The sequence below is a fragment of the Squalius cephalus genome (genome assembly GCF_949319135.1).
Source record: "Squalius cephalus genome assembly, chromosome: 23".
NCBI lineage: Eukaryota > Metazoa > Chordata > Actinopteri > Cypriniformes > Leuciscidae > Squalius > Squalius cephalus.
In genome coordinates this window covers 24854285-24876060 of record NC_137144.1, presented here as the reverse complement: position 1 = coordinate 24876060, position 21776 = coordinate 24854285, and the positions used below count along the sequence as shown (strand labels likewise).

Here is a 21776-nt window from a genome sequence, read left to right as displayed (position 1 = left end):
CATATTTACTGACATCGCTTGAGACTTACTAATATAAATATTATAATTAATCTTTATTTGGATTATTTATTGCACAATGCACATTTCTTAATATTAAGCCTAAAATGTGTTTTAAATATCACTATTAGGATAGTATGATTTTTGTATAATATTAGTCTTTAAATGCAAGATATTTAAAGTGAACCTAAAGTATACTAGTTCCATTTTAGCACAATCAAATATACTTAAGTATATCTTTAGTTGGACCTCAGCACTATTTCTGGATAACTAAAGTACATTAAGCACAAAATTACTTGTTCCAATTCAGCAGACTATAAGTATACCAATTTAGTATACCAAAAGTACAATTGCAGGTTATTTATATTAAGTACATGTATATGTATTTGTAGTATACGTAACAAAGTAAATGTATTTCAAAAACATTTTGGTTTATTTATTTTTCACTAGGGTATTCATGACTATTAATTCTGAATTTCCTTTTCTCTGAATGATACAGACCTTTGCTCAGCAAATTTGGCAAGTGTTATTAAGGAAAACAACGCTATTAAAGACATAATTACAACAATCACCCCTAACACTGACGGTGTGACGGCCACAATCACTAGTCAAGTTCCAGAGGGTCTCTTCAGCCTTGACGGATTCAATCTCATTGCTGAGACTGTGCTGGACTTTGAGGTTAATATGGAGAGTCTGTTGTTGTGTTCAACCATTACACTCTAAATTTATCATTTAAAAATGCTTGTTTCCAGGGGTGTAAAGTACAAAAGTACGTACTACTCAAATCACCTTTTATACCTTTTTAACAGCCAGTGAAATACTTTTCATTGAAAAATGAATTAAGAAATGTCTTCGCACTAAGTCTTCGATCTAAACTGGTATGTTTTGGTTGTCTCAAATTAACAGACCTTTTATAAAATGTGATTTTCATAGACATTCGAGAAACCACATGAGGTGAATGTTGAGTGTACAAAAGTTGGTTCTACTTCTGTAAGTAATGGTGTTTTTCTTCTAGAAAATTCCTTCTTTCAAATGTTTGCTCTTGAAGTAAACCCCTGCATGTCAAATCTGTATCTTGTAGACTAGACTGACTATGAGAATAATCGTTGAGGATGAGAATGATAATCCACCAGCGTTTGCAGAGAGTCAATACTCACTAAACGTCAATGAGGTACAATGTCAAGATCCTGTTATACATCCTTTTCCTGATGAACTTTTAATGCTGCCTTTGTTGTACAATTTTCTTTAATCCTGTTTATTTATCTGCTTTTATCTCATAACCATTTTCAAAATCTGAAAGCTTTTAATGATTGTTGTAGTTAACGAAAGTGAATACCAGTGTTGGCCTAATCACAGCAACCGATCCTGATAAAGGGGATACACTTTACTACCGTCTGGTGTCTCCTGAGGTACGCAACAGAAATCCCAAAGAATGTGTATAGAGTTTGTATAAATTGTATTTCATGGTAATCACAACAGTCATGTTGGTAACTATGTGTTCTGAAATATCTACATTTTGAAATTCTCTAAGAAAATTCCCCTTTAATGTTGGTTCCAAATTATTATTATTATTATTGATATTCCACTAGGAATCCTTTTCATGGTCAGATCTGTCTAGTCAAAAACGAGCAATTCTCTCTGAAACGAGGCCTTTGTTTTTCTCTCAGGGAGAATTCGGCCTCCTGACTGATTTCAATCCCAACATTTTGGTGAAAAAACTTCTGGATTACGACAAAGTTAAAACAATCGCAATGACGCTATATGTACAGGTGAGTTGGTTTGACCTAGGTTTCATTTCCAAAGATGCTTGTTTTTGTACAAACAACTTTCATTTGATGATATTTCAGGACACGCAGATTGGATCTTCAGCCGCAGTCTCCCACACCGCCTCAACCACCATTGAGGTCAATATCCTAGACATCGACAATCGTCCACCGTGGTTCCAGCCCTGTACAGAAATAGAGTTTGCCACAAGCAAAGCGTGCATGAGCTCTGGTTATGAAGGGACGGTCAACTTAAATGAGCAAGAGGTGGGTATCGTGAGTTTCTCAAGGCCAATTCAAACTGCCCCAACAAACACCAACACTTCACACATTACAAAGTTGGAAACTTTATACAAAAAAGTCAATATTCATTGGGGCATTGTGATTTAGCCTAAAGTGTTGGACTGTTCTTGAGTTCCAGCGTCAGATGAGCATATGAATGTTTTTGTACACCACAGACAGGTCCTTTGTCCTTGAAGCCAGGTCCGGTCATGGCCATCGATGGAGACAAAGGCAGGAACGACGCCATTAGTTACACATTTCTTGAAAGTGAGTTTAAAGTCCTCATGAGTTGAAATAAAGAATTTATATCCCTCTGGGAATAAATGAATTTAATGAATTTTACGTGTTCAGATATTGACGATCCTATATTTCAAATCAACTCTGACACCGGGAGCATCACAATGCTGAAACCATTTGGGGAGGCAGGACCGATTGTTCTTACAGTCATGGTGAGATAAAACAAAAAATGGTGCATTAATGGCTCCATGAAGAACCTTTAACCTTTTTCCATAGTGGAAAAAGTTTCTTTAGATTATTAAAATGTTCTTCACACTAAGAGAGAAAAAAAAGGTTCAATGTTCACTGAAATGTTCTTTGGGGAACCAAAATGGTTTTTCTATGGAATCACTGGAAAAAAAATAATAATAATTTTTAAGATTGCAGTTGCTTCCCAAACCAAATGTCCCTGGTTTCCTTAGGCATATCAGAGGGAGAACCCTGATCAGTTTGCCACCACCACAGTCATCCTGAAGGTGGTGATATCCAGCAATCACCCTCCGAAATTTGTGAACCCAAGTTACGAAGGCTTTATCTCAGAGGACGCAGGAGTGGACAGCCTCGTGCTGGAGAGCAAAACGTCCAACAGACCCCTCCGAGTCCAGGCTACCGATGAAGACTTTTCTAATGTAAGAACTCAAACAGCATTCCGATCTGTGCATGTGATTGGGAAGTTAGTCTAGATAATAGAAAACAAATAGAGCATCAAAACATGAGAATAATACATTTTTGTAAATCATTCGAAAATCATTCTTACATTTACGCTGGTAATCCAGAGTTCTCGTGAGAGCACAAGTTGAATTTGCTCAGCGAGTTACTCTGGTGTCGAGTAATGATGCTCATTAAATATGCCCCTCTATCCGAGCTGCACCAATCACATCGGGTTATCTGATAAAGGCGGGCCAGAGGCGAGCTAAACAGAAGACGACAGCGCTGTGATGTCAAAGTCATTAGTAAACATTGCAAGATGGCTATGGATGAACACCAGTTGTTTGAAACTGCTTTAGCCGCTACAATGAAAGATTTAGACTTTTTCTCTAAAAGAGGAACAGAAGACGGCGCTCGAATCGTTCCTTTGCAAGAAGTGCGTTTTTGCTGTTTTGCCGACCGGATACGGTAAGAGTCTAATCTACCAGTTATCTCCGCTGGTAGCTAAGCTATAACTTCTTGTGATTGGTCGTAGTGTTATCCAATTGCGTGCAGTGAGATTTTCAAATGCATGCTTGGTGCCGCCCCTCGAGCTGGCCGATTTTCATTAGTCGATGCCAGACCATTAATCTTTCAGATTTAGGTCTGGATTTCCAGGCTATCATACATTGGTATTTATAAAACCATTCTTACAAAAATTCTTGGTTTGCATTGAATTTATTACATAAATTGTTGCATTGAACTGAATTGTTTGTGATACTGTCGCATTTAATTGAATCATTGTCATGTTGAAATTAATTGTTTGTAAAAAAAAAAAAAAATCACTGTTCTTACATACTGTAAATCGTCACGTTCAGTTCTTAATAGTTCCTAAAACAATTCCAACATAAATTGTTGCACTGACTATTGCAAAACTGTCTCATTATTGTTGCATTAATTTAAATGTTTGTAAAACAATTCTTACATAAATTCTTGATTGAATTGAAAGGCTCATAAAACCATTCATTCTCGCACTGAATTGAATGATTCGTAAAACCACTCTTGACTAAATTGTTGCGTTCAATTCGATGTTACAATTTACATAAGAATGGTTTTCGATTGATTTACACACGTTTTCTGCTCAGGTTTTATAAATGATGCCCAGTGTCGTCATATTTCTGGTGTGTACGGCTGGATTTCTGTCTTTATAGGGCTATAATCCTGACATCAAATTTGAGGTTGTAGACGGTACTGAATTTTCAATTACACCAGAGGGTTTCATACTCATGGCGAAGACGGTTTCCCCTGGCACTGTGAATTTACAAGTAAGAGCTTAATATTTCATACAACTGACATTTGCTAATCATTTGTGTGAGATTTGAAATATTTATGACTATGATTCAATGTGACTCAGATGAGGGTGTTTGACACAAACAATGATGAATCCAGCATCGCATCTCTTATGGTTGAGGTCACGGCAGGTAAGACCAGCGTGTTATGAAGACAACACCTCATTATAATGGATAACTGACTGGGGCTAGCAGGGTGTGGGCTAATCATGGTGTTTCTTGGAGGTCCTGGCTTTCAGCAAACAATTTTGTTGAAGCATGTGTGGATATCTCTTTCTAGAGTTGAGCTCAATCCACCGAAGAGAAACATCAATAAATAGTTTAATGCGATTGATTTGGTCCATACATTGAATTTCAAAGATTCACTTGAATCAGTCAACAGCAAACCTGTTGACTATATAGTGACACCCTTTTTTCAACAGGGGTTCCCACTACCACACCGGTCACTACTATCATGACTTCGTCCATCATAACAACAGATCAGACCACTAACACACAGCTAACATCCATCACCTCCACCTCTCACCCTGGTACCAACACAGCTTTGCCCCCCGACACAGGTACACTTATGCTAATCTAACTAGCTTTGCTAAATCTTCTATGGCCAGTTGCATAAACTTAAGGAGAGTTCACTCAATGTCGGACTTACCTTAATTACAAGTGTTCACGTCCTCTTACAACTCGTAATTGCAAATTGTGGAGTTACTCTTTATTTCGATTATCCACTTTAGACATTCTACTATATACATGTCAACTAACTCTCATTAGAGTATTAGTAGACTGTTAGGGTAGGTTTAGGGTTAGTAGAATAAGTTGACATGTACTTGCAAACTTACTTACAGTCAGTAGAAGGTCTGTTGGTGGAGCATCAAAATAAAATGTTATCAGATATTAAACAGAGTCTACTAATACTCTAATGACTGCTAGTTGCTAGTGGACTATTAAAATTAAAGTGTTTCCTTTCTGAAAGCTGCTACTTGTACCACATGACTGCTGTTTACACCTGGTATTAAGATGCATTTTGGTCGATCGGATCACAAGTAGACGACGCTAAATACAGGAGTAAACGGGGTATAAAACGTTTTGAGCCTGTCCACTTTTGACCACTTCCAGAGGTAGTTGAAAACACATTAGACCGGATTGTTTTCATAGTGTAAACACTCATGTGATCGAATGTGTTCAAACAGCCACAGAAGACCGTCTACTCTCCGTCTACTGATCTAATGAGTAACATTATGGGAAGAGCTCGAGCCAGACAGGATTTAAACTGTATCGGCTGAAGACCCAAGTTTGGTTTGAAGATGAAAAATGTACCAAGCACAATGTTCTCTCTCCATTCCTGATTTCTAACACACACTCACAGCGTCCGGCTGGTCTTGTGTCTGTCAGAGCAGAAACTAAAGCTGATGCTCTCTGTGTGTTTTCCTGTCATCTCTGGACGGTTCATATGTAAACAAGTTTTTTTTTTTTTCATTAGATTGAAAGATCTGAAAAAAACATTAATTTGCTCACCCATAGACCCTTCCCTCGAAGAAATCAGGACAGAAGTGGTTGAAAGTGGACAAAAGAGACGGATTAAAACAGCAGGTGTAAACGGGAATGTGTCTCCCTCGTCTACTTGTGATCCGATCGACCAAAACACATCTTATTACCAGATGTAAACAGGGCCTGAGGATGTGAACAGCTCTGAGTAGAACGTCATCTACTCATTAGATGTAATTACGACATGGCGTGTACATGCATTAGTTTGAACTAGTCTTATTTTTCAAAGTCAAATTAGACCTAGGCTATTTACTTACTTGACTTAAAAATCTTAAATACAAGTTACAAGTAAGAACAATTACAATCTTAAAGAAAATAAAATGTGATGACTAACTAACATTTTATCCACTGGTGCCATCATATTGGCACTTAATAAAACTGATTTAAAATATTCATGAATGTATCCCGGTGCAAATCACATGAAATGTTAACACTTTATTTTGCAGTGTCCTTGTTACATATATTACATGTACTTACCATAGTAATAAGAGCATAGGCGCCGATTTATGTTTTCCTCCGTGGGTGCTCATGGGAGCACGCCCTTTAAAAAAAAAAAAAAAAAAAAAAAAAAAAAACGTCAAAAAATGTTTGCATTTCAGAACCTAGGAAATGGACAGCGGCCGACACGAACACTACACACACCTATTTACTTGATAATAAAGCCGTAAAGTAGGCTATCTTTCAACTCAGGACAGCGCCACTTCTCACTATACAGACAGGATTGGAGATGAAAAGTGTAACTGACTCGTAACCGCGATCAGCTAAGCCTTTCACAACATTGTTTTCTTCAGTTTTCACTAGCTATTATTTTCTTCAACTCCTCAGCATCCATCTCGACTGTAAGCAGATCGCGCGCGCGGTTATGATGACTTTTTAAAAGTGAAAGTAGGTATAGAGACTCCTGGGAGGGCGTGGGCTCAAGGCTCAAATAAACTGATGTGGATTTTAAATTATTTTATTAACTTGAAATACAGGCATATTTTTGTACATGTGTTCCTAAAAATGTGCATATATTTTTACGTTTGCACGTGATTGTTTTAAACCCGTGTTTAGACCCGTGTTTCCCCCGTGACCGACCCGACCTGCACCCGTTTGAGTAAAATTTGCGGGTCACCCGTCGGGTACCCGAACCAGTGCAGGACTCTGTCACACAAGTCCACACAGTATAAATTTGATTTGTTGACTCACCATTGTGGTTAATTCTTCAGGAGGAACGTGTCTCTGCGTACAGAGCAGGGTCACTAAAGAGGCGTTTTCATCCGAGAAACGCTGTGATTGGTGGAAAGGATATGGAGCAGGCGACTGACAGCGACATAACCAATCACAGTGTGACAGACGCTTCACATAGCACCAACTGCTATGTTTAATTTTAATTATACCATGGGCTGTTTAAATACTCGATTCTGATTGGCTGGAAGGTGTGCAGTAAAACCGTTTAATGCACAGGTAGTTCCAGTCAGTTTGATTACAGTTCGAAATTAATCCGCTACATTGGTAACCATAGTAACACAGATACACTTGCAAGCAGAGTGAGAGACGCATATGAAAACGTTTAGGTAGGCTTAAGCAACGAGGGGACTGTAGCTGCTAGACTTTAAAGAAGAGATCGACACACACAGGTAACGTTAACTCGCGCACGCATCTCTCTCTCTCTCTCTCTCTCTCTCTCTCTCTCTCTCTCTGTTCCTTCTCCTTCAGTTCTCTGTCTCTCTCTTTAAATAATGAATTTAAATAAATGTGAATTCATTCAAATAAAAGCAATCCGATGGCTCTACTTTATTTAAAGCGGACGGAGTGCAAGAACTGACGAGCCTAAACTTAAGAAATAACCGTCATTTTTACACGTCTGTTAAAAAATTACACTGTAAACATCAGTTACAGCTTTAACTTATTTTTAACTTGGCAAATAACCAAGGTATAAGCGGGATAATCCACGGCTAGCCATGCATTAAAGAATTTTAATGCACTTCGTAGAGGCAACCACCCTCCGCTTCGCGTCGGGTGGTTCTTCGCCTCTACGTCGTGCATTAAAATCCTTTAATGCATGGCTAGCCGTGGATTATCCCTTACATGAATGTAGCCTACTGGCAGTCCGGCACACGTGGGTGCTCGGTATTTTCCGTGGGTGCTCGAGCCCCGGAGCACCCACGGTATCGGCGCCTATGAATAAGAGTAAATTATGCATAATTACATGCAATTAACCCTAAACCAAAACCTAATCCTAATCCTACCCTAACCCTATAGTAAGTACATGTAGTTGCTTAATATTACTCAGTACTTAAATATATAAATTACACTGTAACAATGACACCTTAAAATAAAGTGTAACCCATGAAATTTACTGAATCAGTGTTGCATGTTTTATGCTGTTGGACACTTTTGGATGCTGGCTATTAAGGGTGTGCGATAATACTTTAATCAAAATGATTGAAATTGTGAAATTCCAACAAAATTAAGCTTAAGCAGTTTGTGTACCATTCTTGAAAACCAAATTAATGTTAACCGTAATCATGCCAAAAGCAGTGTTTCTGTGCTCATGTGCTCAGGAGGACAGCAGGGGACAGCAGGAGGGTACAGTGCCGGGGAAATGGCCGCTGTAGGGGCCAGTTTGGCTGTGGTTCTCGTTCTCTGCTTGATTGGCATTGGAGTGATGGCGCACCGCATCAAGGGCCATAACGCAGACTGGAAGAAGCTTTCCGAGGCCAGCATCTTCCGTAGCTCAGTGAGTTCCCATTCTCTTTAATCAAAACACAAAGGCATTCTAGGAATGTTCTAGGTTACGCTCTGTTTAGAATGATTGTTGATTAATGTCATTCCATTAATGTAAATTGTCAAATTGTCAACGTAAGTTTATCTTACGTAAAATGTCGTACTGATTAGTTAGTTGGTAAGAGCATAAACTGTCACACTGAAACAAGCAAAACATTCATAAATATATTTTAACGTTAATTTTTCTGATTGAACTGAATAGTTCATAAAAGCATTCTACACTGTAAAACAATATATGATCAATAAGTTATGACTACATATGTTTTTACATTGCTTTAACTCATCAAAATAAGTTGTTTAAAGTAAAAATTTTTTTTTACAAGTCATACAAGATTCAACTCAATTTTTTTAAGTCAGTTTAATGTCATTTAAGTTAAAAATCCAAGTTGATTGTACTTAATTTAAGACGGCAATTTTTTTTCCTGCCACATTGTAACGCGTGTCTCACAACTGAATCAAATCAGTTGTAAAACCCTTTTAAACATAAACTGAAATTTTCAAATTTTCATAAAATCGCTCTTAAGTAAATGTTCGGTTTGAATTGTTCTTAATAGCATGCTTACATTTTCAGATTGAATTGCAAAAATAGTTTATAAATGTATTGATGTAAATACAAACTGAATCAAATTATAACATAATTGGTTATATTCAATGTTCATAAAATCATTTTTGTGTAAAATTTTGGATAAATCTGAACCGTCCATGAAGGTATTCTCACATAAACTGTCACATCCGATGTTTCTAAAACGAATTTTTACGAATTTTTTTCTGATTGAATTGAATAGTTCATAAAAGTATTCTTCGTAAATTGCTACAAATCAAATCTGTTTTAAAACCCTTTTAACAAGAATTGTTATTTAAATGTTAATAAAAACGCTCATGTTAATTTTCGAATTTAATTGAATAGCTTATAAAAGCATTCTCGTAATTTCCTCTTACGTTAATTTTCAGATTGAATTGAACAGTTTGTCGACGCATTCTAATTGTCACATTCCAATGTTCATAAAACCATTCTTTCGTTAATTTTCAGATAGAATTGAATAGGTCGTAGAAGCATTTTCACGTTAATTGTCAAATTAAATTAAATCGTTCACAAACCTATCCTTACATTTTCATGAAAAATAGTTCATAAATGTATTCTCATGTAAATTCAATCAAATTCTCATATAATTGGTCACATTCAACGTTCATAAAACTGCAATTGAAACTTTATGAAGACAAATTTTACGAGAACTATTCTGCTGGTTTAGACCAGTTTGAACCGGCTTAAATTCCAATACGAACTGCACTTTCAAATGTAAATATGTCTTATGGGCAATTTTTTTTTATATTGATATTTATATATTATCTGAAAGCTGAATAAATAAGCTTTCCATTGATGTTATGGTTTGTTAGGATAAGACAATATTTGGTCGAGATACAACTATTGAAAATCTGGAATCTGAGGGTGCAAAAAAATCAAAACATTGAGAAAATCTCCTTTAAAGTTCTCCATTTATGTTGGCGATTGTGCTGCATTCACTCACAAAAACACATTTTTGATATATTTAAGGTAGGAAATTTACAAAATATCTTCATGGATCATGATCTTTACTTAATATCCTAATGATTTTTGGCATAAAAGAAAAAACGATCATTTTGACCCATACAATATATTGTTGGCTATTGCCACAATAGCCTGGTTAGACTGGTTTTGTGATCCAGGGTCACATTTGTTCTAGAGTCTAAATGTTAATGATAGTACTTTCTATATCTAGAGCATATTTATTCTAGTATGTTTTGTTTTCACAGCTTGGTGGGGGTTCGGGTGGTCCTAAGGAGGGAATGCAGTACAGCAAGGAGAGCTTCCAGCATGATGGGGATTCTGGAAGTGTGAACTCGAAGTTAGCCGCTCACCTGGAGAGTAAACTGGAGTCTGGGCTGATACGCGAGACACCGCAGGGGAACATGACCCGCAGCGCCGTCCCCGTTCCCCACACCAGCAGAACCAGCAGTCCACCCGACACCAGCAGCCTGGCGGATTCAGAAACCGTCGACGGCGAGAAAGAAGTCAAACCAATCCTGACCAAAGAGCGGCGCAATGAAGAGGGCTACAAAGCGGTGTGGTTTAAGACAGACATCGACCCCAACACCAAAGAGGACGTGGTCATCATTCCCGACACTGGAGAAGCGGATGGAGACCAGGAGGAAGATGAGGACAGCGAGGATGAGGACAACCTCAGGACTGACATGGATTCGGAAGATGATGAAATTTGATGAAACTTTCCTTTTTCATATTCCTTTCTGTTAATAAGTCTGTAAATATGCTTCACAAAATGAACATAATTTTCAGTATCAAAATGAAGTCAACATGAAATCAAAACAGACCCTGTTTGCTTATACACACACACACACACACAATATATTTACAAACTTTTATGTTCGATGCGATTAATCGATTTGACAGCACTACATGTTCCTGGTTTCTGTGAATGATTCATCAGTGCACATTATTCTGAAGAAAAAAAAGTATTTCATGAATCTAATAACTTAATCAATATCACTCAGAAGTAAAATGGGTGTGAAATGTTTCATGTTGACTTAGTGCCATGTACAAAAAAGTAGTAACTTAGTAAATGAGTAACTTTGCGACTAAATGTCTACTAACTCTCATTAGAGTATTAGTAGACTGTTAGGATAAGGTTAGCAGATATTAAAGAGAGTCTACTAATACTCTAGTTGACACATCTAATTGCAAAGTTACTTATAATTAGTAGAATATCTAAAGAGGACTAATGAAGTTTTTTTCTTTCACTGTAAATTGTTTGATTTTTGTTCTTTGTAGAAATTACTTGCAAAACATGAAAAAAAAAAAAAATATATATATATAATAAACTCTACAATATTTACTTATAGCTAGAGTTATTTTTTACACCACGAGCATTACCAAATGCCAAATAATGCATTTATGAATTCACTATACTGATAATCAAATCTCTGGCCTGTATGGCGAGACAGTTGCTATAACAACCTTCTGATGTAAACTGTTTATTTGTGTGTTTGTGACGTTGCAGTGGACTGCTGCCCTTTCACATAACACTGATCATAAATCATTTTACAATAAGTTAGATAAGCTTTAATGATTAACCTGAGAATGCTGTATAAGTTTGCATGCCGTTATATAATTTATACGTCAAACAAACACACTGAAACAGATCTATACAAGTTAATCTTACAAAATATCAAGTGTTACTTGTACTTATTTGGGACCATTAAGTCCAAGTTTTCGTATTGCACTGGTTGTTTAGATCTCAGAGTGAATCTTAAGAGGTTCAACTTGATTGTTCACTCACTGATAGATATATCCCAAAATGAGCCTTGTTTTGGATGTACCATAGTGATACCATAGTATATTTTTGAAGTTCTATGGTTTCAAATACGTATTTGTAAGGGAGAACAGATCCATCTTCAGGGACAACTATCTCAAAACAAAGAACAAAACCTCATCTGATAAAAAAAGTGATGACAAAGAAAATCTTTCTAGAAGTGAAGTGCAGTAATTAATTTGCCTTGACAGTAAGAATGCACTAGGGTTTAATTAATACCAGAGAATGTCTAATAAGGGGAGAACTTCCACTCCCAGTAAACTTCCGGCTTCTGAACTGGTTGCAGTTCCACTCTGGCTCCACATGAGGGCGCTCACAGGACGAGTGCAGAATGAATGGAGGTCTATGGCGCTATACCCTCAAAATCCACTTTTCTCAGGATATAATTTTTTGTCTAGTAATTTGAATGTTGCATTCGAAAGGAGATGCAAAGAAATTACACATTGCTGGGTGTTAGATTTTTTAGAGTCACTTATTTGCTTTAAAAAGTCTTTTAAAATGTCAATGACGTCATACACATCGTACGACCAGAGATACTGCTTTACGGCGATCCTTCAGTCACTTTGGTGCTTTCGCGCTCTGCACTTTCTTTTCTCTCGAGGCATGGACAACACAGCTGACACAGGCAAATACACGTGCTAGAAGAGTTTTTGTTTTGTTTGTTTCTGGTCCCTATTCGGATGCCACGATGCCATCAAGCGGTATCTCTGGTCGTAATCAGTCCTTCACTGACCAATCGGCGTTCATTAGCAGAATGCTAGCGTGTTATGGGCAACAACAACTCAACCTGTAAGAAATCGAAAGGACATAAGTACTCGTTCATTCAACTTTCGACCTATAACCCATGTTGAACTTGCAAAACCTACAATCAAATCTGAGATTTCTCAACGGCAATCGGGTGAAAGAGACAAATTTAGCCGTTTAGCTCCATAGACTCCTATTCATTTTGCACTCATGGGCGATCGCCCCCAGTGGAGCTCTGGTGGAACTACAACCAAAATTCGGTACAATAGGACTTAATAGGGAGTGGCCAGGCTCTCCGTAGAAGGGCTCTGTTAATCCTAATTAAAGGGTTATGTATGTTGCATTGACGGCATGTCATAATTAACGAGATGACAACACGTAACGTTCTTTTCTGAGCTGAATTATGCATTTCTATGGCAACACTAACTGAAGTCGGAGATCTCAGAAAATTCTGAGTTTACAATTTGTAGTTACAAGTTCTACAAGGACGAGAACGCTTTTTACAAGTCGGAATCTCGTAATTCCGACATGGCGTGGACGTCTCTTATATGCATATTATAGTTAACTAAAAACCGTAAACTAAAATTTCTGTTTATTTCTTGTTAACTGAAATAAAACAAATATTAAAAACTTAAACTTTATTTCAGCTAGCTGCCAAAACAACATTTAGTTTTCGTCTGTGATGGATCCGATAATTTGCAATCCTTAATAAAATCTGCTTCTTATGATGCAGTGTATCAAATAAATAAATAATGAATATATTAGTTTTTTCGCTTATGAAAAATAGGAAAAATAGTCCTTTACACATAAAAAAAAACGCAACGAGCAATTTTACTTTATATATGCTCTTACAGGTTCATTGTTGCAAGGACTCCTGAGTGACAGGAAGTTTTATCATTAACGAATACCAAAATCCTCTGGGGTCATTTTTGTCACTGTAGGTTTTTCTTGTGTTTCTATGAAAAGAGAGAAGCCACAACTTACGAGAATAGACTGATGAGAATGTATGTTTCCACAAACACCAGTGAAATAAACAAAAAATATAATGGTGACCAATCAAAATTGGTATAACAGAGAGCCATTTAATTATTCAGAACATTACATAAGAGATTTCAATGAACATGTCACTTAAAGTAGACAGCATGTGAACTCAATCTTGCACTGCACTTGCAGAAACACATCTTGATTAGATTCCAGTTTAAATGGAAGCAAGTTTGTAAAGTTCACGTTATAAAATGTATTCTTGCGAACTTTAAGAAGCTGAATGAGCGCTCACATTTCTTAGGCAACATTATGTCACATCTTTGGTAGATAAAAGCTCATTCACTCCTGCAGTTCTGGGTCAATCTGACCTGCTTTTATTAAAGGCCCTTCAGGGAATGAATGACAGCGGATTTGGAACCAAGACAAAAGGTCAATAACCCCCTGAAAAAATAACAAGTGGGGGGAAAAGATGTGTGTTTGCCATGAAAGATCTAACATTGCCCATTTGATGCAGTTTTCTTCTGGAGATTAAGAAAGGCTCCAATTGTTTCATTGTTCGGGTCTGGACATGTCCGGTGGACTGCTTTGGGCTTTCAATGGCACTTTAACAAGCAAAATCAAGGGTGTATCCTGGCAACTGGGGATTTTAAACAGCTTTAAAACTTGGGGAAAGAATATATATTGGGGTAAAGCTACTGAACTTCGGAATGATGGGAGCATGCAAACGGCAAGACTGAGCTACCGAACGGCACATTTAGAAATGAAACGGATACAGATATAAAGAGGTGAGTGTGTTTGTTATATTACTCCACTGGAACTCAATTAAATAATACATTCAGTTGATGCTAATTCAATAGGCCGAGCTGGAATTTCTCTGCTGGACTGATGGTTTCTCTGAAATCAAATCAAATCAAGTTTTCATATGGTTTATTGAAGTACAGGACACATCAAAGCTCTTGCATAATGACTTTTGAAACCAATTCAAGGACATGAATAATGTTTTATTAAGTTTTTCAGCTTATGAAATTTAATAGTGCACTTTGTTGTTTCTTCTGCGGATATACACTGCCCGGCCAAAAAAAAAAAAAAAGTTGCTGTTTGGATTTAAACAGGCAAATGCTTAAGATTGGGTCATTTGTGCAGTGATTATAATGTTTCTAGCATGTTATATGTTTGGCGACAGTTCTTCTAACCCTAATTGATGGAGTGTGTAGCTTTTCATTTCAAAAACAACCATGTAGGAAGACACATCAGGGCCATATTCCAGGATGACAATGTCCAGATTCCTCAGGCTCAGATTGTGAAAGAATGGTTGTGAGGATCATGAATCGTCTCCTCTGAGTCCAGATCTTAAATTCACTGAAAGTCTTTGGGATGTGCTGGAGGAGACTTTACAGAGCGCTGGACTCTTGCATTATCAATACAAAAACTGATGCACCTCTTGATTGAAATAAATGTTGCGATGTTATTTCCATCAAGAGGAGCATCAATTTTTGGTCAAGATATTGACAATGCAAGACTTAAGCAATAGAACCGGGTAACTCTAGCAATGTGGTCTGTTCAATTTAACTGATCCTCGAGGTTATGGTAAAAGTTATGGATGATGAACCTAGCTGAATGGAGAAGTTGTGATGAAGTGTTGGATTGGCTGAGACCACAACCAGCTCTGTCTTCACAAGGTTGAGTTGAAGGTGGTTGTCCTTCATCCAGCAAGAAATGTCTGTCAGTCAGGCCTAGATGCAAGCAGCCCCTGTCGGATCCTCTGGCTGGAATGAAAGATAGAGTTGTGTGTCGTCAGCATAACAGTGATAGGAAAAAACATGTTTGAGAATGACAGATCCTAGTGATGACTTGGAGATGGAGAAGAGAAGTGGTCCAAGCACTGAGCCCTGAGGCACCCAAGTAGCTATATATCGCGACTTGGACACCTCAGCCCTCCACGACACCCTAAGAGAGGTAAGACTTGAACCACTGGAGTGTGGTTTCGAATATGCCCTTTGTCATGAGGATTGACAGGAGGATCTGGTGGTTAACTGGAGAAAATTGAGTGGAACAACACTGACTCTTCTTCCTGTAAAAATGCTGTTTTTAAAATTTTACCCACACGACTTTAACATTTAAAGAAAACAAAGGGGAAGTCTATTCAGTGCTAAGTTACTTTAACTACAGTATTTGTGCAATTCTTGCTAATTTCCTGACCAGTGATTTGTAATTAAAATGATTAAGACCATTAAAAGACCACTAAATATACTGTTTTAATGTGTAAAAAAAAAAAACCCACTAATCACTCCATTGCAACACTTGAATGACGAGTGGCGTCTGCCTAGACGCTTCACTGACGTCAGCGTAATGTCAGTGATTAACAACTAAAATACCCAGAATACCTTGTTTTGGCAAAGTTCTACAGTTGCATGTATCCTTTGTAGAGAGAAGATCTCCAGAATGCACCACAACAAGCTCTGTGGACAAAATATATCCAAGATGGCAGATAAAACTTAGAGAAATGTTGATATCATTCAATGCAAATTATAGTTAAAAAAGCATATTTTACACAAAAATCATGCCATTTATTTTTATAGTTAAGACTATTACATCATTAGCTTAGCAACATGCTAACAGCAAACTATTGCAGACTATACAGTGCAGTTTCCAATATTTTAAGATACTTCAATATATATTTAGGTGCATCTGTAGATGACTTGATGATGGAGCAGGTCATCGAGGGTACGGTAAACATCGCCGCTGCGGTGCGGGGAACTTTACTGGTGCTGACGGGAACGTTACTGCTGATTCTGCTGCACAGAATATTTAGAGCCAAGAACTGGAAGAACCAATCAGCAGTCCCAGGTGAGTTAAAACCAATTAGATTCACTGGGAGCAACCTACCAACTGGTTCCACTAGGTGTGATGTGCTTGGTGATTGTCAGGTCCTGGATGGTGGTTGGGTCTCGGCCCGGTTCTGAGCTACAGTAGGTTCCTGTGGATGGGGATTGGCACTGCATGCAACTACTACAATGAAAAATATGGCAGCATTGCTCGGGTTTGGATCAACGGAGAAGAGACCGTTATACTCAGCAAGCAAGTTCTCAAAATCTCATCTGTCTAACAAATTATTGCAGATTCAGACTCTCTTTATATATATAGCCTATATTTCGCATTAGATATTGATTGCTTTCATGAACAGAAATCCTGTCCAGATCTGAACTGGTCATGAAATTTGTTGTTCATTTCATAATTAAAACAATTGCTCAAGAGCGCACCCTATGGGGCAGAAATGACTGCTACTCCAGTCCATAATGCCCAATTATACCACTAAGTGTTGACTCAAAATGAGGAGTGCAATGCATGAGGGCACAATTTTGGATGGGGTCAAATTTTAGTGTAAAAAAAACCTAAACCTGTTTCAGGTCCTCTGCCGTGTATCATGTTCTGAAGAGCAATAATTACATCGGGAGGTTTGCCAGTACGAAAGGTCTGCAGTGCATCGGCATGTTTGAACAAGGCATCATCTTCAACAGCAACATCACACTGTGGAAGAAAGTGAGAACATATTTCACCAAAGGTGGGTGTTATTCACTGGTCTCAGATTATTAGTTCCTACAGAGAATCATGCAGAATCTATTGTTTATGTGTTTGTGTAGCTCTTACAGGTCCAGGTCTCCAGAAGTCAGTAGATGTGTGTGTCAGCGCCACCAACAAACAGCTTGACGTCCTGCAGGAGTTCATGGACTGCTCTGGACACGTGGACGTGCTCAATCTCCTGCGCTGTATTGTGGTGGACATTTCCAATAGACTCTTCCTAAAAATCCCACTGAGCGGTCAGCCTGCAATACAAGCATTTGATTATTATTATTCTTCTTTCGATCTGATTGGTCTGATTATATCTATTACCAGAGGAGAAGGATGTAAAACCCTTGATCATGCTGTGAAATTATATAACCTTGATACTTAAGATCAATATGGATGACCTTAGCAAGTTATATATTTGAATATTTCACAGTACACTCTTAAAAATAAATGTTCTTTATTAGCATCTATGGTTCATTAACAGCCTTTAACATCCATCAAATCTTTCCATTCCTCAAATGGTTCTTTCTAGTGGAAAAAGGTTCTTTTAGAGTATTAAAATGTTCTTCACACTAAGGAAAGATGGTTCTTTTAAGAATGCCCATTGAAAGGTTCTTTGGGGAAACAAAAATGGTTCTTTTATGGCATCACTGAGAAAAAATAACCATTTTGGAACCATTATTTAAAGAATGTAAGATCACTAACTTCTCTTTATATGTGTTCAATGCAGAGAAAGACTTGCTGATAAAGATCCATGGGTATTTTAGTACCTGGCAGACAGTTCTTATACAGCCAGATATTTTCTTCAAACTGGACTTTGTGTACAAAAAACACCACCTGGCAGCGTGAGTCCACCTCAGACTTAACTGAGTTTATCCTTTGTATATGCTGTCAAGGTTTTTTTAAAACCAAAAACAACCATTTTACACTCTCTCCCTGACCTGTAGAAGTGACCTTTTGCAATTTTTGTTACTGCACCTTTAAGGATTATGCAAATGATCTCTACTTTGATTGGTGGAGATTTTTCTTTGTGAAATGAGCAAAAACCATTACTTACAGCTTGTGGGTTTGCTGTTGGGTCCATATATTCTCAACTCTGGCCCTTGAGATCCACTTTCCTGCAGAGTTTTGCTCCAACCCTAATTAACCATATCTTAACAAGCTAATCAAGGTCTTGATCAAGGTTAGTGCTAAACTCAGCAGGAAAGTGGACCTCAAGGACCAGATTTGAGAACCCCTGATGTAGATCGTAGTTTGAACGAATGGTCATTTTCGACAAGTGAATGTTTACAGTTAAAGGTCCTGTGAGCAATTTTGTTTATGTATTCTGGTAACAGCAAAAAAGTCATTTTATTAAGAATTTTGCACATTTGAACATGATTTGGAGGCCATTTTGGAAAAGGGCATGTGGTTGAAAGGATTGGGTGGTCTAATTTGGTGGCAGAGATTCAGAAATCACTAAAAGCACCATGAAATCTTTACGCAGTACTTTTGTTTTTAAAAATATCTTCATGCATCCCCTTTAAGAAGTATTTTCTTGCAGAAAAGAGCTGCAGGATGAAATGGAAAAGCTTGTGGAGCAGAAGCGACAGGCCATCAATAACACGGAGAAGCTGGATGAGACGGACTTCGCAACGGAGCTTATATTTGCTCAGGTGTGTTCACAAACACGTACTCTTCATTTATGTACCATCTCCTACATTAATGCAACAGAACGTGTTAAAGGAGAACTCCGGTCAATTTTAACATTGAGCTAATTTTTTTGTCAATTTGGAGTGCTGTCAGTACAGAGAACAACGACAAAAATCGGTGTTGCCTACATCGTGTTATCCTCTTTTTAAAATTTGCACCCTGTTGACTTCAATGGGGCAAGTTTTAAACCTGCTTTTAGCCTCTTAACATCCTTGATGTGTCATTACAAGTGCACAGGTCATGTGAGTGATTCCTTCAGAGTGAACACGAGTGAATCTGACTGCAGTAGATGTGAAAGAAATGGATAAAAATGATGTTATTTAAGCCAGCGCTCATACCTGTATTTACATCCTGTTTTCGTTTGAAGTCCAAAGTAGTCGATTGTCGAGTTCACGCGCATAGGTTTAGTTACCTATGATCACGCGCGTGAACTCGGCAATCGACTACTTTGGACTTCAACTGAAAACAGGATATAAATACAGGTATTTGCGCTGGCTTAAATAACATCATTTTAAAAAGAGGATAACACGGTGTAGGCAACACCGATTTTTGTCGTTGTTCTCTGTATTGACAGCACTCCAAATTGACAAAAAAATGAGCTCAATGTTAAAATTGACCAGAGTTCTCCTTTAACTGTGTCTGTAGAACCACGGCGAGCTGTGTGCGGATGACGTGAGGCAGTGTGTGCTGGAGATGGTGATCGCCGCTCCAGACACGCTCTCCATCAGTCTGTTCTTCATGCTTCTGCTACTGAAGCAGAACTCTGCCGTGGAAGAGCAGATAGTACAGGAGATACGGTCTCAGATAGGTACAGTAAACCTTTCACGAGACAATTCAACCTAATGTGGGTTTACGGTGGTCAACATGGCGATTGGAACATGGTAGCTAAGCCCAAGATGGTCTACCAGGTCAGTCTTGGCCCCAACAGCTAGGGGCCATCTAGACCAGCTAGAAACCATCAGATACTGGTTTTAACTGGATTTTCCATAAGAAGTGATACATTGTGCATGATAAAAGATGTACCTCACTTCTTGTCCTCTCAGGTGAGCGGGACGTACAGTCGGCCGACCTGCAGAACCTGAACGTACTAGAGCGCTTCATCAAGGAGTCTCTGAGGTACCATCCGGTGGTGGACTTCATCATGAGACGGGCTCTGGAGGATGACCACATCGATGGCTACCGGGTGGCAAAGGGGACAAACCTCATCCTGAACATCGGACGCATGCACAAGTCCGAGTTCTTCAAAAAACCCAATGAATTCAACTTGGAGAACTTTGAGAACAGCGTAAGTACTGGGAGAATCTATCTATCTATCTATCTATCTATCTATCTATCTATCTATCTATCTATCTATCTATATTTTTGCCTTGGGAACTAGCTCAAATAAAACAAGTTTAAGTTGCTTTATATTTTATTATAATTCTATATTTAGTTAGACATAGTTAGACATACCACTAAAGGGATGTTTTCTGCATAAATTGGTGCATTTGTAGATTTTATACCAATTTTTCATATTCTTTCACAAATATCCAAATATGTTGTACATTTTTCCAAAAACAGAGTGAACAATACTGATCTGTGAAACTAGAAAATAAGCATTTTCTGGAGGGAAAGTGAAAATATAAGTGAAATCTCAAATATCCTTCAAAAAAGTACCATGGTATTACATTTTTTTTGACTGACTATCTATCTATCTATCTATCTATCTATCTATCTATCTATCTATCTATCTATCTTTATTTTTGCCTTGGGAACTAGCTCAAATAAAACAAGTTTAAGTTGCTTTATATTTTATTATAATTCTATATTTAGTTAGACATAGTTAGACATACCACGCAATAATATGGTATTCTTTGAACCATGTACCTTTTGATACTATGCAAATGGCAGTCATCATATAGTTTTTTTTACATATGTACTATGGTGATACCTTATAGCAGGGTTCACCAATCTCGGTCCTGGAGGGCCGCTGTCCTGCAGAGTTTAGCTCCAACCAGCTCCAACCCCAATTAAACACACCTGAACCAGCTAATCAAGGTCTCACTAGGCATACTAGAAACTTTCAAACAGGTGTGTTGGAGCTGGTTGGAGCTAAACTCTGCAGGGACAGCGGCCCTCCAGGACCGAGATTGGTGAACCCTGCCTTATAGTTTTCCTTAAAGTAAAAACCTTTATATATGAAAACTCTCTACTTCTCTCTCAGGTTCCCAGTCGTTACTTCCAGCCGTTCGGCTGCGGCCCGCGGGCCTGTGTTGGGAAGCACATAGCCATGGTTATGACGAAGGCCATCCTGGTGACTCTGTTGTCGAGGTTCACGGTTTGTCCTCGTCACGGCTGCACCGTCAGCACCATCAAACAGACCAACAACCTCTCCATGCAGCCCGTAGAAGAGGATCCCGACTGCCTGGCCATGCGCTTCATCCCACGAGCTCAGAACACCAGCGGAGAAACAACGGGCAGCCAAACCTGAAAGCGACAGATGCATTACTATATACTATTTTGATATACCGAAGAAAAAACACATGAATAAACGTTTATAGGTACACCGAGTAATTTCCTTTTACCTAAAAGCTTTACACTGGGTCATCACATTAAGATCACGTTACTATTATTTTTGACTTAATAAACACAAACTTCAGTTGAACTTACCTCAAACTTAATGTCGCAAACAAGTAGGCCTGGGGTAACTTCACACACAGGTATTATATGGATGTCAACATAGACAATGACTTTGTGCACCTTTAAAGTGTTCTAGCTAGTTTAAAAAAGCAAACACATAAAAAGTAGTTTGTTGACAGGCAATGGCAAAGACAACAAAA

General features: G+C 38.1%; 2 protein-coding genes across 2 annotated transcripts; both read left to right on the top strand.

Annotated features, from left to right (window-relative positions):
* Window positions 1-953: 953 nt before the first annotated feature.
* cdhr5b (cadherin-related family member 5b) lies at window positions 954-11084 on the top strand. The gene is made up of 13 exons (XM_079858868.1): window positions 954-987; window positions 1079-1168; window positions 1317-1406; window positions 1665-1766; window positions 1845-2027; window positions 2219-2309; window positions 2394-2491; window positions 2741-2947; window positions 4157-4270; window positions 4360-4426; window positions 4717-4854; window positions 8383-8558; window positions 10397-11084. The coding sequence occupies exons 2-13, from the start codon at window positions 1091-1093 to the stop codon at window positions 10859-10861; spliced, it is 1809 nt and encodes a 602-aa protein (XP_079714994.1). The 5' UTR covers window positions 954-987; window positions 1079-1090; the 3' UTR covers window positions 10862-11084.
* Window positions 11085-14280: 3196 nt separating this feature from the next.
* cyp19a1b (cytochrome P450, family 19, subfamily A, polypeptide 1b) lies at window positions 14281-21776 on the top strand. The gene is made up of 10 exons (XM_079859140.1): window positions 14281-14483; window positions 16381-16545; window positions 16626-16776; window positions 17106-17260; window positions 17340-17516; window positions 17996-18110; window positions 18809-18920; window positions 19603-19765; window positions 20001-20242; window positions 21161-21776. Exons 2-10 carry the CDS (start codon window positions 16401-16403, stop codon window positions 21425-21427), a joined length of 1527 nt encoding a protein of 508 aa, XP_079715266.1. The 5' UTR covers window positions 14281-14483; window positions 16381-16400; the 3' UTR covers window positions 21428-21776.

Excerpts from the sequence above, each read along its gene's own strand:
- cdhr5b (XM_079858868.1), top strand. The coding sequence starts at position 1,091 with ATGAGAATAATCGTTGAGGATGAGAATGATAATCCACCAGCGTTTGCA. Across the intron at positions 2,310-2,393 it reads TAGTTACACATTTCTTGAAA|ATATTGACGATCCTATATTT; the intron begins GTGAGTTTAAAG and ends TTACGTGTTCAG. Across the intron at positions 4,855-8,382 it reads AGCTTTGCCCCCCGACACAG|GAGGACAGCAGGGGACAGCA; the intron begins GTACACTTATGC and ends TCATGTGCTCAG.
- cyp19a1b (XM_079859140.1), top strand. The coding sequence starts at position 16,401 with ATGATGGAGCAGGTCATCGAGGGTACGGTAAACATCGCCGCTGCGGTG. Across the intron at positions 16,777-17,105 it reads GAGACCGTTATACTCAGCAA|GTCCTCTGCCGTGTATCATG; the intron begins GCAAGTTCTCAA and ends AACCTGTTTCAG. Across the intron at positions 18,921-19,602 it reads CGGAGCTTATATTTGCTCAG|AACCACGGCGAGCTGTGTGC; the intron begins GTGTGTTCACAA and ends CTGTGTCTGTAG.